Below are 12,499 nucleotides of genomic sequence, written 5' to 3' on the forward strand. Positions count from 1 at the left end.
CCAAATTTTAAATTTTCCGTAAAAAGGAAGCTAGCTTCTGTCTCACTTTTTCCTTATGGATATGCCTACAATCTTTCCATTAACACGTCTCACAAATTAATTGGTAAGTAGTCAGATTTAGCTAACATGGCTACATCAGAAAAGGATTTAAAAAAACTCAAAACCAAACAAAAACCCAAGTCCTATGTACAAACTGTCACAGCTGATTTTTATGAATGCAGAAATCCCAGTGAATTTTTCTTTTGCTTAAATATAGTGCTCTTAGCTGTCCCAGTTGTTCCAGTGGTTCTGTATACTACCACAAAAGAGTCTCTGTAGAGACAGCAAATTACCATCATTCAGTTTTCATCTGCATATGAAAGCGTGGAAGGAGAGAGACAGAGAGAAATTGGGGAATATATTGCACATTGCAATATTCTAATTTTTTGTCTTTTTTAGCTTCAGGAATGGAGCTGTCTGTCTGAAGAGGACTCAGCCCAAATATTTGTAGTCTCCAAGCTCCTTCTCCTAAAGACTCTGGTGTTACAACTGCATCTTTTTCAGAATGGCTGAGAAGGCTCCACCAGGGATCAACAAAAAGTCTTCAAGGTCTACCCTTTCTTTGCCTCCAGAACCAGTGGAGATCATTAGGAGCAAAGCCTGCTCACGGAGAGTTAAAATAAATGTCGGTGGGCTCAACCATGAAGTGCTGTGGAGGACTTTGGACAGACTTCCAAGGACACGATTAGGAAAGCTCAGAGACTGCAATACTCATGAATCTCTGCTAGAAGTATGTGATGACTATAACCTAAATGAAAATGAATATTTTTTTGATCGACACCCAGGGGCTTTCACTTCCATTTTGAATTTCTACAGGACAGGGAAACTACATATGATGGAAGAAATGTGTGCTCTTTCTTTTGGCCAGGAGCTTGATTACTGGGGGATTGATGAGATATATTTAGAATCTTGCTGCCAGGCAAGATACCATCAAAAGAAAGAGCAGATGAATGAGGAGCTGAGGAGAGAGGCAGAGACAATGCGAGAGAGAGAAGGGGAAGAGTTTGATAATACCTGCTGCCCAGAGAAAAGGAAGAAGCTCTGGGACTTGCTGGAGAAACCCAACTCGTCTGTGGCAGCGAAGGTAGGATAAACAGTAGGCTTAATGCAAAGACAGTAGAAAATGGTTTCATGACCCATGTATCTGACATGTAGGAATCAACAACTTTCACTAAAATATTTAGAGAAAAGAAGAATCTAAAAATCTATGTATCATGAAGTGAATACACCCAAATCTGTCCTAAACCCCACTGAAATCAGCAGAAGGAATCCTGTTGACTTCAGTTGATTTTAGGCAGCTGCTATACTTTACTTTTGTTGTATGGAATTAGAAACATCTGTGTGGTTGTTAATGAACTTCCTATTAAACACTTCAGTGAAAATACAGCCAGTGAACACTACCTGCTTTTTTGTTAGGAAAACATCTGGTTATGAGAAGCATACACTTCAGTATTGGTACTTGTCCTATTACAGGGATTGCATAGGTGTTGTATCAGTGACTCATAAGGTGTGCTGGACAGGTTATCAAAGAGTAGTGTCAACAGCTGCTGTCTGGCATGGTTTTACATTGGGCAAGGATTGCAGTGTGTTTTCTTTTATACTACATTTTTGTGATTGCTAATTAGAGTGTTCTGTATTAAAATTTGTATTAAAATATCAAAACATATATATATACACATATATATTTGTATGCATGCATGTATATGTATATAAACAAGTATATATTATATGAAGCTATATATACACACATACATACATATATATGTATCTATATAAAATTTGTATATATTCAGACAGAAATGAGGAAACATTCAGATGAAGCTTTGTTCCAGTACTGCTGTCTTCAAACAGGCAAGCTGGCAAGACTGTCACTGCTACAGTGGAAAAGTTTACCCTTGTTAGGGAAGCAGAACTGCATGCACAGGTGTTGGTACTGCTGTTTAAAAGAAAAATTTTCCTGCTTCTTGAGGAATTTCATTGTTCTATTTGTTATGTGAGGTACTATTTAACATGAATTAAATTGTGGAAGCTTATCTCCAGTTTGAACCACTCAGAGTGAAAATGTTTGGTGTTTAGATGTTCATGTTAAGCTTAACTGTGGCTTTATTTTGTTCTGTTGTTGACTTGTTATTGGATGCAACGCTATTGGGCTAAGGTAAGTATTAACATTTGATAGTGGAATGGAAAAAAACCCCAGAATCCTGTCAAAGATTTTTCTTGCAATAGCAACTTCTTACTATTGAGGTGCAATACACTTTTTTTTTTTTTTTAATTTTAGCTTTTCATTGTGGGCTGCCTAGCTGTTTAAGCAAAGATTTACTTTTGCAAAAAAAAATTATTTATTATGCCAGAACATAAGGTTCGTAACTGGAATAAAAGCTTATAGGAGAAAAAAGAAATACTCAGAATATTTTAGAAAACTATATGAATCCATTTTCTACTTCTGACATACATATTCTGGGCCATATGTTCCTCTCCAGGAGAAGGAGCAGAGGGGAAGCAGATGGGCGTAAGTTGTGCCAAAAAGGGTTCAGGGAGGCCGTGTTACACACCGCGATCCCCTGGTACAAGCTAGCATCCATCAGCCCCCCCAGCACTTTTATGACACAGCTGCTACTCAGCCTGCAGGAGTCAGGGACCAGCTTCTCAGTCCTGCAGGGCTTGAGACATCACCGATGTGGTCAGTAACAGACCTCTCCTCCTCCCAGATGCAGGCAGGAGGAGTGCCTTGTGGAGCTGCGCCGCTGGGACACGCTGCGCTGAACAGGGAGATCGCCCAGCCGTAGGAGCTGCCTTGGTTACATCCCACACTGTACCCAGCAGGCAGATTTGAGGGGAGAGAAACCCCGGGTGTGTGTTTGTAGAATCTTTTATTTTTTTTTTTTATTTTTTTTTTAAACATGGAAAACAAGGCAGTTGGTCTTGAGATGTTTTGAGCTCAAATAGGGCTTGAGACATATGCTTAATTAGTGTTTTCCTAAGACTAGGTTGGAGTCAACACATTGAGATTGACCAGATGAATAGGGCAAAACTAAAATGTTTATTCTTAGGTTCTTCATCTGTGACTCGCATTCATTCTTTTGATTGGTGGATAATATAGGTGCAAAAATATAGGACGATTAAACTTGCATGAGTGCTTGCCATTTTCCAAGCTCATCTCATGACTTAGCAGTGCCCTGTTATGGATTTGCTTGAAAAGAGTTAGGTCAACTTCTTTAAGAAGACCTTTGAAGAAAATCCCCCTTTGGCCACTCAGGCCAGATTTCTCCTCAGGCTTTGCAAAAGAAAGTGGCCATTTCTTTCCTTTCCCAAGATGTCTAAATATATATTTTTTTTACCTTTCTATTTCCCTTTTCCCTCATTTCCTGGTTTGGTTGAATGTTACAGTTCTATACTTTCTGGGTACAGGGAGTTTCCCATTGCACTTGTATACATGTTGCATTGGTTTTCATTATTTCAATTGCCTTTTGTCTAAATTAATGACATTTGACGTGATTCTGGCAGCTGGAAGTCACCATATTACAGGCTTTCAGTTTCTCTTTCTAGTGACCTTCAGTCTGTAAATACAAATATGCTCCAAATTATAGTCAAATACACCTGTGGCATCTCAAACATGGCTGTAGAAACTTGGCTGAATGACATACACAAGAGCAAAAATTGTCACAGCACATTCAGGCTTGGGGAACATAAGCAAACAAGCAGATTTGCATGTAAAACAAGATATGCTGGAATCAGTTGGATGAACTTCCAAACAGTCTGGAGCCATCACAGACTGTGTTAGGCTCAGTGGCAAGGTTTTATCTGAAGTGTTTGGATAACATCACTTTCAGATTTCTCGTCTTTTGTTCTGTTATGTGGTAAGTTGCTAGTTTGTCCTGAAACAAGAGGCAGAACCATCTTCTTTCCTCTGTAGGAATACAAAGGATGGCGGGATTTCAAGAGTGGAAAGATTGAAACCAAATGAGGAAATATTACTGTGAAGCCTCGAATTCAAATATTTGCTACCTTGTGAAGTTCTATAGAAAGAGATGAAACCATGTCAATGTGCATAGCTCTCCTACAGATGCTTGTTCAGTCATTCAAATTCTGCATAGCAGTTGTCAGGAACACCTTGCTTTTTAATCCCTTTCACATAAAAGATCAGGAATGCGAGGTAAACACTCAGGTGTGGGTTTGATATATGGCTATGTCTTGCCACTTCTCGATTCTGCTAAGATCCCTTTTAGGTCTGATCCAAAGCTTACTGAATTAAGGGGGAGTCCCGCTTTGGATTAGGCGTCTCAGGACAAATCCTGCTCCTTTTGAGGTCAACGAAGGTTTGCCATTGACTTCACTTACAGCAAGGTGAGTCGCAACAAGGTGACAATGTATAAGCAGCAGGTGTTTTACAGGATCTGTGACAGTAAATAGGAGAGTGCAAGAAGGATGTGTGGCAAGAAATGAAAACTAGGGTTAGCTAGTAAGAAAGGGATGTTACCGGTCAAGTACTGTTCCACATTACAGGCACACTACTATGTGAGCTTTTTAATATCAGTAAATGCAGGCATTTACCTCATCTCAGTCACCAATGAATATATTCTAGGCACAGCAGTTCTTGCTTAGTCCTCATCTCAGCAAAGCTCTCTGTGAATTCAGCAGCAGTTTTAACTGAGAAGTAGAGGATTTGCTTCCATTTTCACATGTTCTCATTCATAATCTTTTGAGATGTCCACAAGTTCAGCCATTTCAGACATGCATACTGATATGACATGAGAAGCTGTGCTGGGATTTAGGAAGAACAGGAATTTTGTGTATTCTGCATCCCAGAGATGTCCCAAAGCTTGATTCCCAAGCCACAGAGTTTCACATGAGTCTGGCATTCTTTAATTAAGTGTAACATCTCAGTTTTTAGACCAGGCATTTATTTATACTTACTGTGTAACCAGTATTTTGTGAAAATTCCTTTTGAAAAAAAGTTATTTTACTAATTCATAGTGAAGCAAAACAAAAACAAAAATGTATTTTTAAACTTTATGGCAAAAATGTCTGAAGCAGAATAGACCTTCTCCAGAGTAGGGTCATGGTACACTCATCTTTCACCAGAAAAGTCTTATCTTTCACCTTGGAGTTTTTGGCCAGGAAGTAGGAAATAGTCATCAGCTGGTCTTCTAATTCCATTTGCTGGACCTATAGCAGCCTGCTTAGAGCAGTAGCAGCTCTGACCAACCTATCAACTATGAAAGCCCCCAACAGATACCAGAATGAGCATTGATTCCAGTGGATGTGAATTGAGTGCAACTGGATTGCATAAGTGCTTACAGTTCAGCACCGTGCTGAACTGGGGTATTAAGGATGCACCTAGCTGAGCTGATGCCTTTTTAACTATGTCTATTTTATATCGTTCTGTGCAGTGCACTTAAAATCAGAGGAGCCTTACTTTGGGATGACAGGGAATCAAATGAACCCATAAATTTAATGTTTCTTTCAAAGTATTAATGCATGAGCTCTTCCTTTCATTCTTGTTTGTAGAATCCAAGAGCCTGGTTCTTTTCTCACACTTGTTTTATATTGATGAAACTCATTTGGACTAAATCCTAAATAAATATGGAGTGTTTCTAGTGCAGATGATCTACTATAAATATAGAATGAATGAGGTCAGAAACAAGTGGAGTGTCTAGGAGTAATGGAGAACCTATGTCTGCCTAAAGATTTCTGATACTGACTCAATCACCTTTCACCTGCAAGAGCATTATAAGTGCCTTACAGTAATGTTGTCAATAAATATCACTCAGATTTTCCATTCGGTATTTTATATCACAGGTTGGCCCTTTGGATACAACTAGAGAGTAACTGCTTGGGATTGATTCTACAGGACTTTCTTATGCAAGTCATTCTTTATCACATGAATATTTGCTTAAAGCTCAGTGTGACTAGTGACTGACTGATCAAGTATAAAAGGTAGTATAAGTAAGTTAAGTAATTTAAAAAATTATTAGTCAGTCACACTCTGTCCTTGATTTTTTTCATAACCCCTGCTGATGTACATACACAGAAGGGTAAAATACTGGCCTTTGTGGCTCTGCAGCATGGGGTTTACCTTCTTTAAAGTTATGTGAAACCTGATGGTGCTGAAAGTGTTCTGTTAATTCTGTTTGACTGCATGCCTCATTTGTCCTTCTTTTATTTTGTGGATTTCTTTTTTCTTCTCATTTTCTGTTTTGTTTTGGTTTAGTTTGGGGTTTTTTTGCGTGTTTCTTGCTTTTCATTACTGACTGTAACATGAGTATTCCTCCTTTGTGAAAAGCACATTAATTTATCAGCTAACTAGTGGATTGTGGATTACAGAAGGTATAATTATCCCAAGCCTGAGTGGAAATCATGAGGAGTTTGTGTGCTGCATTCAGTAACTAATCCCCTAGGTATAAAAGTCCTTTGGAAAAAAAAAAAAAAAGGGTATGAAAGAGGAGATTCAGGCCACTGATACTTGTTTAGCTGCCAGATGCATTATGGCTAGGCTTGCTGCAATGACTCGCTGAGAGAGGACACATCTATTATACGTCAGGGGCCTGATTCTTATTTTCCATCAGTCTGTTTCATATATAATTCACACTGACTCTCATGCCTATTTAGACTTTGTAGAGCAGCTTAAGAGTGGTCTTGGGGTAAGTGCAAATTAGCAAAGTCATTATCCATGACTTCAAAACAGAACTGAGTGTCATGTAAGACATTTCAGTATTTCTTTGCAAGTCCTTATAAATTGTCTCCTAGATTATCACAGTGTTCATTCAGGGGTGAACCCTAATTAATGGTACACTACTGGTTCTTTTTGGGTTGAAGGTCACATCATATACACCCAGAGGACTTTAGGAAAACTTTTAAATGGTTGATTGTATTGCAAAGAAGAGCTATCACACATCAGAAAAGTGTCCATCAACAGCTGAATGGTTGCACTAATACTGAAGTGTTCAAGTGAAATGAATGCTTTTTGTTATGTTTATACAATTTGTTATGTTATATGAACAAAACACTTTTCTTGCTTCTGTCCTCTTCTCAGCTTAGGTTTACGTGTTCTGTGTCATGATTTTGTCAACATTTCTCCCTACAAAAGCTTACCTTCTGTGTGCTTTCCCATCTAACTGTAGGCCAAGGATGATGACAGAGAATTAAGACTGTCTCTTTTTTTAAGTGTGAGGAATGGCTTTTGAACTATTTTAATTCCCTTAAGTTTTTGTATTGTATATAGTATACCTCAGAGCATGATAACATTCATTGCAGTAGTGTTTTCTAGCTGATCTGTGGGGTGAATTTCTATTTGACCTCTGGCTTCAACTTCTTTTGCGGGGGAAGACTGCTCTAAGCCTTTATCTGAATGTACTACCGGGAATGTTACAGTTTGCATTGTCACTCCCAATACTTTAAAGACATTTGTCTGCTGAAACTAAGTTATGGTAAAGCACAGAGGATGGTCACTGGTAATAAATAGGTATCTTCATCTCACCATTGTTTCTGCCCAGGACACTTATTACCACTCCTTGCTTTTAAGGTGAAGTTATTTTTTGTGCCAAATGATAAAGTCAGTCAATGTGACTGTAAGACAAAGAGATTCTATTTGATCCTAGTAATTCATATTTAATAACTAAAGTGTTTTAATATCTTGCAAGATAAGTGAATATATTGTTCTTTCAATAGGTATTATATCAAGGAGTACAGTAGACTGGCAGTAGTTAATTGATTTTGTTTTAAGAGCTTGTGTATGCTCGCTGTTAAATTGGTCGCTAAAAGATTATTTACCTTCTTTATACTTCTTATACAAAATATCATGTAACCCATGATTCAGCATTTTTGGTCAGCCTAAGTGTCATGGGAATAGAGCTACCATCTCATCTGTCTCGCTCCAGAGGTGTTTAATGCCTCAGTTACATACGGGTTCCCTCCAGCCCTGAGATCTTATCTGTGGTGTGCTGAAAGGTCTGGCTGTAAACTTTTTAAAAGAACTTACTAAAAACTACTGTTGGAATAAAATGAGTAAAATGTCCTTTGAACTCACCTGTTTATTATTGACACTTAATTCTTAGTAAATTGGATGCTGAAATTTTGGAAGTAGTGCCAGGGGCAAAGATGCAGTGACTCATATTCAGACAGTCTATTGCTGGCTTCAAGCACTGGCAGCAGGGAATACCTCACTTCATTGTATGAACAGAGGGAAGGGATCTTTCCTTCCTGGAGCTGCGAGAAGGGGCTTCACTGACTCTAGTTTTATGGATAGATTAAGGAAAATTAAAGAGAATTCGTGACGAGTCTTGTTAAAGGCGGGGGGGGGGGGGGGGCAGGGAGGCAAAAGGCAAGAATAATTATTTAAAAATTGGAGAAATTAATTCTCCATGTTTGGAAATAAGATCTAATTGGTAACATTTTGCAAATCAAAGTTTTAAAAGAATGACTAGAGTATGCCTGCACTTGTGACACCATTCACAGAATCACACAGTAGCTCTCGCACAGAGAAACGTGCTAGGATTTAGAATAGACAAGATTTCAGTGAATCACTAGCAGGTACAATCTGCATGAGAACAGCTATCCCTTGCCATAATGGATAGAGAGTGTTATTCCAAATTATTCCTTCTGAAGTAAGGAGAGCAATTTAACTCTGCGATGACTGCTTTTTTTTTTTACCCCTGCTCATATCCATTTTTTTATAGCTGTTAGCATAAACTGAGTATAGACCAGCATCAATTGCATATACCTTTTAAAATATGTACTGCAGTCTTATTTCTGGTTAGGATGGTAATGTTTTGTGCATTATGGCATGCCCCTTGGTAACATCAGAGGCATCTCACGAGCTGGATTTTCAGCTGTGCCATGTCACTTAAGCTGTGTCATGCCTGAGTGAACAGACCAGGGTGTTGTGCCTTTCACTTTACCCAGAGGCAGATCATATGTCCTAAAAATGTTGCATTTCTGTTCCATGTTTTCATAAACAGCTGCCAGTGCATTGTCTTCTCACACATAAGATATTTGGAAACAATCAGATGTCAGGGAGATACACTAATAAATTAAATGATGTGAAGGTGATGTTATTTGAAGAATTATCCAAACCAAAACTGTTGGAAGCAAAGGGCTGCGCTTACTGACTGGATGAACAGGCTCTGTCTTGCTTTTGTAAAGCTGAGAGCAAACCAAGTCTGTATGATAACCTGCAACCTGGCCTTTCTTTTGAGTCTCTGATTTTATTGCAAGATGTAGAAGAGCAAAAAACTGCTCCCAGGTGACCAGGAAGCCAAAGAGATTTCTGCATGTTATTTATTTCAGAAAAAACCCATGGTGTTTATCATGACATATGGCAGAATCATGAGCTTTCTATTTGATGAAGATATGTGAATATTTGACGCATAGCACTGAACCCCAGGTCCTTTGAGGGAATATTGAAAACGAGCTTGTGACACTGGCACAGCTGTTTGAAAGTGACTTCGAGATCAAGAAAGTATCCCAGTAGAGTCTTTTTATGAAGCCACCACAGTCTGCTTTTTGCATGCCTTGGTAACTCTTTGGGGAGGCATGCAATAAGGCCAGGTTTTCAGATGAGGTAGGTAAGTGTATTTCGATTTAAGTGTATTTGATTTGCACCAATTGGGATTCATACAACAGCCTTACATTTGAAGTTGTTTGGTTAAGTGTACGGTAACCTTTCCACATGAATGTTACGGCATTATGAGTGAGTGAATACCTGTACTCCACATACCATACCTGAGGCACGTCTTCTAGTGGTTTTGAGCAACAATGGAAAGGGGCAAGTTGTCCTTGAAAAGCACACTTAGGCACTCTAACCATTAATTCTACATGGTAACAAACTATCGCTTATTTCCAAAAAGTGTGTTTGGGGTTGTTGGAGCTTTTAGCTGTACATATCCTGTGTGTAAGTATATACAATATTGACAGCTGAGCCTTTTTTTTTTAAGGTCACAATATTGCACAATAATATGTGTGAGATGGTGGAGGCAATCAGAGCAGTGGTTTTTTTCTCAGTACTTACGTGCCTACAAACTGCCTGAATTGTAGTTGCTGAATTATCAAGTCGTCTTGTAGTTACTTGTTATACATTGTCATACAGGGTTTCTAAAATGTAGGGAAAGGCAGGAGCCAGAACATGGGATGCAAACCTGAAGGCTGAGGAAATTTTTATCTGAATGACAAGGTGAACTCCTGAGGCTGAGCGAGTCTTACCTGATCTCAGAGGCTCAGGTTCATTCCTCACTGAGAAGCTTTTATGCCTGCTGCTTGTGGGAAATGGCATTGTGTTCCCCTAAGCTCCTGCCTAAAAACTGGCACTTCACTGGACTGATAGAAAAATCTTTTAGGATTATCTTAAGTTTTTCTGTTCTACCCTCTAAAAGACAAGTTTAATAAAAGTCCGACAGGAGCAAACTTTTTCAGTAAACAGCTCTTAGAGAGAGATCTTTTTTTCTCCAAGGCACTGCAAAACGCTGGGGCACATGTGTTACCCAGACTTCAGTGTCTTTACTCAGCTTTCATTTGGTCTCTCCTGATGCAGCTGTGAGGGTTAAGATATTGCTTTAAATAGCTCAGGTATGGCACACGCCAGAGCTATCCCAAGGACAGCCAAGTTGCAGTGACAGTTTCAGGTGTCACTGGCCACTTGCAGAATGCCCCATTGGAAGGGGTGGCTGCTGGCATACTTTGGGACAGTCCAGCTGGCCTTGACTTAATGTCTTCTTAGAAATGGTACTTTTGTTGAACTCCTGAGATGGTCCTATTTTTTGTACTTCTTCAGTCAGTCAGGTTTCTGTGACAGACAGCAGAGGCATCAAGTTTTATTTACAGACTCACATTCACACAGTTTTTCCCAAGCATTGCAATCTCCTTTTGGATCGCTTACTGAAGGATCCAGGGGTGAGCTGTCTGTTCTGTTTCGCTGAAGTATCTACCATTGTATTTGGCTTTGGGGGAGTTTTTTCTGGAGAACGGTGGGTATTGCTAAATTAAAACAGTTAAGGTAGTTCTTTTGTGGACTGCAAGAGATTGTCTAAAATGTTACAGGCTGTAGTTCTGAGAAGAACTGTGAACTCATTTCCATTTCTGTTATTTTCACAAAGCCTTTATGTTTTCATATATTATCTTTAAAAAAAATTTATATATAAATTCTTCTGTGGAGTTAAATGCCATTTGAAAAAAACTGTTCCAAAAATATCTTGGTCTGTGGACTATGTAGGTATGTATGCAAATACATTTTGTGAGATTATAGCACAGAAAAACTTGGCTAGTGCCCCTGAATTCTGTGGAAGCACTGACATTGACTTCAAAGCACTTTAGACCATTCCTACAAGCATTTAGCACAAAAAGGCAAAACGATTAATATGAAAAGAGAATATAGGTATGAGGCCAGTCCTGTTAGACTAAACCCTACAGCCTTTTTTTTTTAGAATTGAAGCAGGAGGGACAAACAACTTGAGCTGAGGCTGTAAGTTTGGGATGTATCTGATCAGAAGTCTGTTCTGTATTTAGCAGCCCTTCAAGCCAGCATGGTGCAGTTTAGTCTTTTTACTGGCGATGCATAAGGTAATTGCAGGAACGGCAAGCACTTGCAATACCGTGGCAGGAATTATAACTAGCCACTGCTGCATCTCCAAGTCAGATGGCTGGAAACCCACTTAAAGCTCGGGGTATGGGTAGGCCGTGCTCATGAATCTAAAATGAGGACCAGAAGCCTGGAGTCATTTTGAGATGCTTCTACTATTTTCCCTTGTGTCCTGGCAGAACACTTAATAACCCTTCACACTGAGCACAGGTGGCTTCTCATGCCTTTCGTTTGGCCCATGACCTGCATATGGCCAGCATTATTTTTTATTTTTTTTTCATCTTACGATTCAGGATTTTCTGTGTCATTTTACAGTCTATTACCTAACCACAGGTCTGTGCAGTGCAATTTTCTGTGATTAATGATGTTCAGCTGAGGTCAGGAGAGTGTCACCAGGTCCATGAGAGAGCTGGTTCCTCAGGAGGTAAGCCATGAGGTTAAAGGTCCTGTGGATCGCCCTGATGAGCATCTCATGTGTTGGGAAGAAATAGAATGCTTCTCCAGACAGGATTAGAAATCTAGATTGGTGTTGTGTTACTTTAATAGACGATACTTGAAGGCTTGAAGTTAAAGGCAGAAATATGGTGTGGTTTCATGCTAGAATGAAATTCATTGTAAAAGACATTATAATCTGAGAAAAGTCTCAGTTGTTTTTGAAAAGAAATAGAATAAGAAATCCCTACACTTCTACTGGTTATTCTGTCAAAGGTCAATAAATGATATGGGAGACAAATCTGAACTGAGCTGACTATTTTAGACGGCATACAAGCTAAATCCTGTGAACTGAAAGCTAAGTAATAGTGTCTCTGAGTCTTTGAAATGTTTTTTAAGTTAATTTAAAAGTGGATTTTTCAAAATAGTAAAAGAAAGGGAAAAAAACCTTTCTAAGTT

The 12,499-nt window shown here is 39.0% G+C and overlaps 1 protein-coding gene across 1 annotated transcript in view; it reads left to right on the forward strand.

The window, feature by feature from the left end:
• The first annotated feature begins 544 nt into the window (after positions 1 to 544).
• Positions 545 to 12,499, forward strand: part of KCNB2 (potassium voltage-gated channel subfamily B member 2) — a 180,809-nt gene continuing 168,854 nt past the window's right edge. Inside the window, exon 1 of the mRNA XM_086465165.1 lies at positions 545 to 1,123. Coding sequence (XP_086321291.1) covers positions 545 to 1,123 — 579 coding nt within the window. The remainder of the gene's footprint in view (positions 1,124 to 12,499) is intronic.

This window comes from Leptosomus discolor, chromosome 5 (genome assembly GCF_034619465.1).
Source record: "Leptosomus discolor isolate bLepDis1 chromosome 5, bLepDis1.hap2, whole genome shotgun sequence".
Taxonomy (NCBI): domain Eukaryota; kingdom Metazoa; phylum Chordata; class Aves; order Leptosomiformes; family Leptosomidae; genus Leptosomus; species Leptosomus discolor.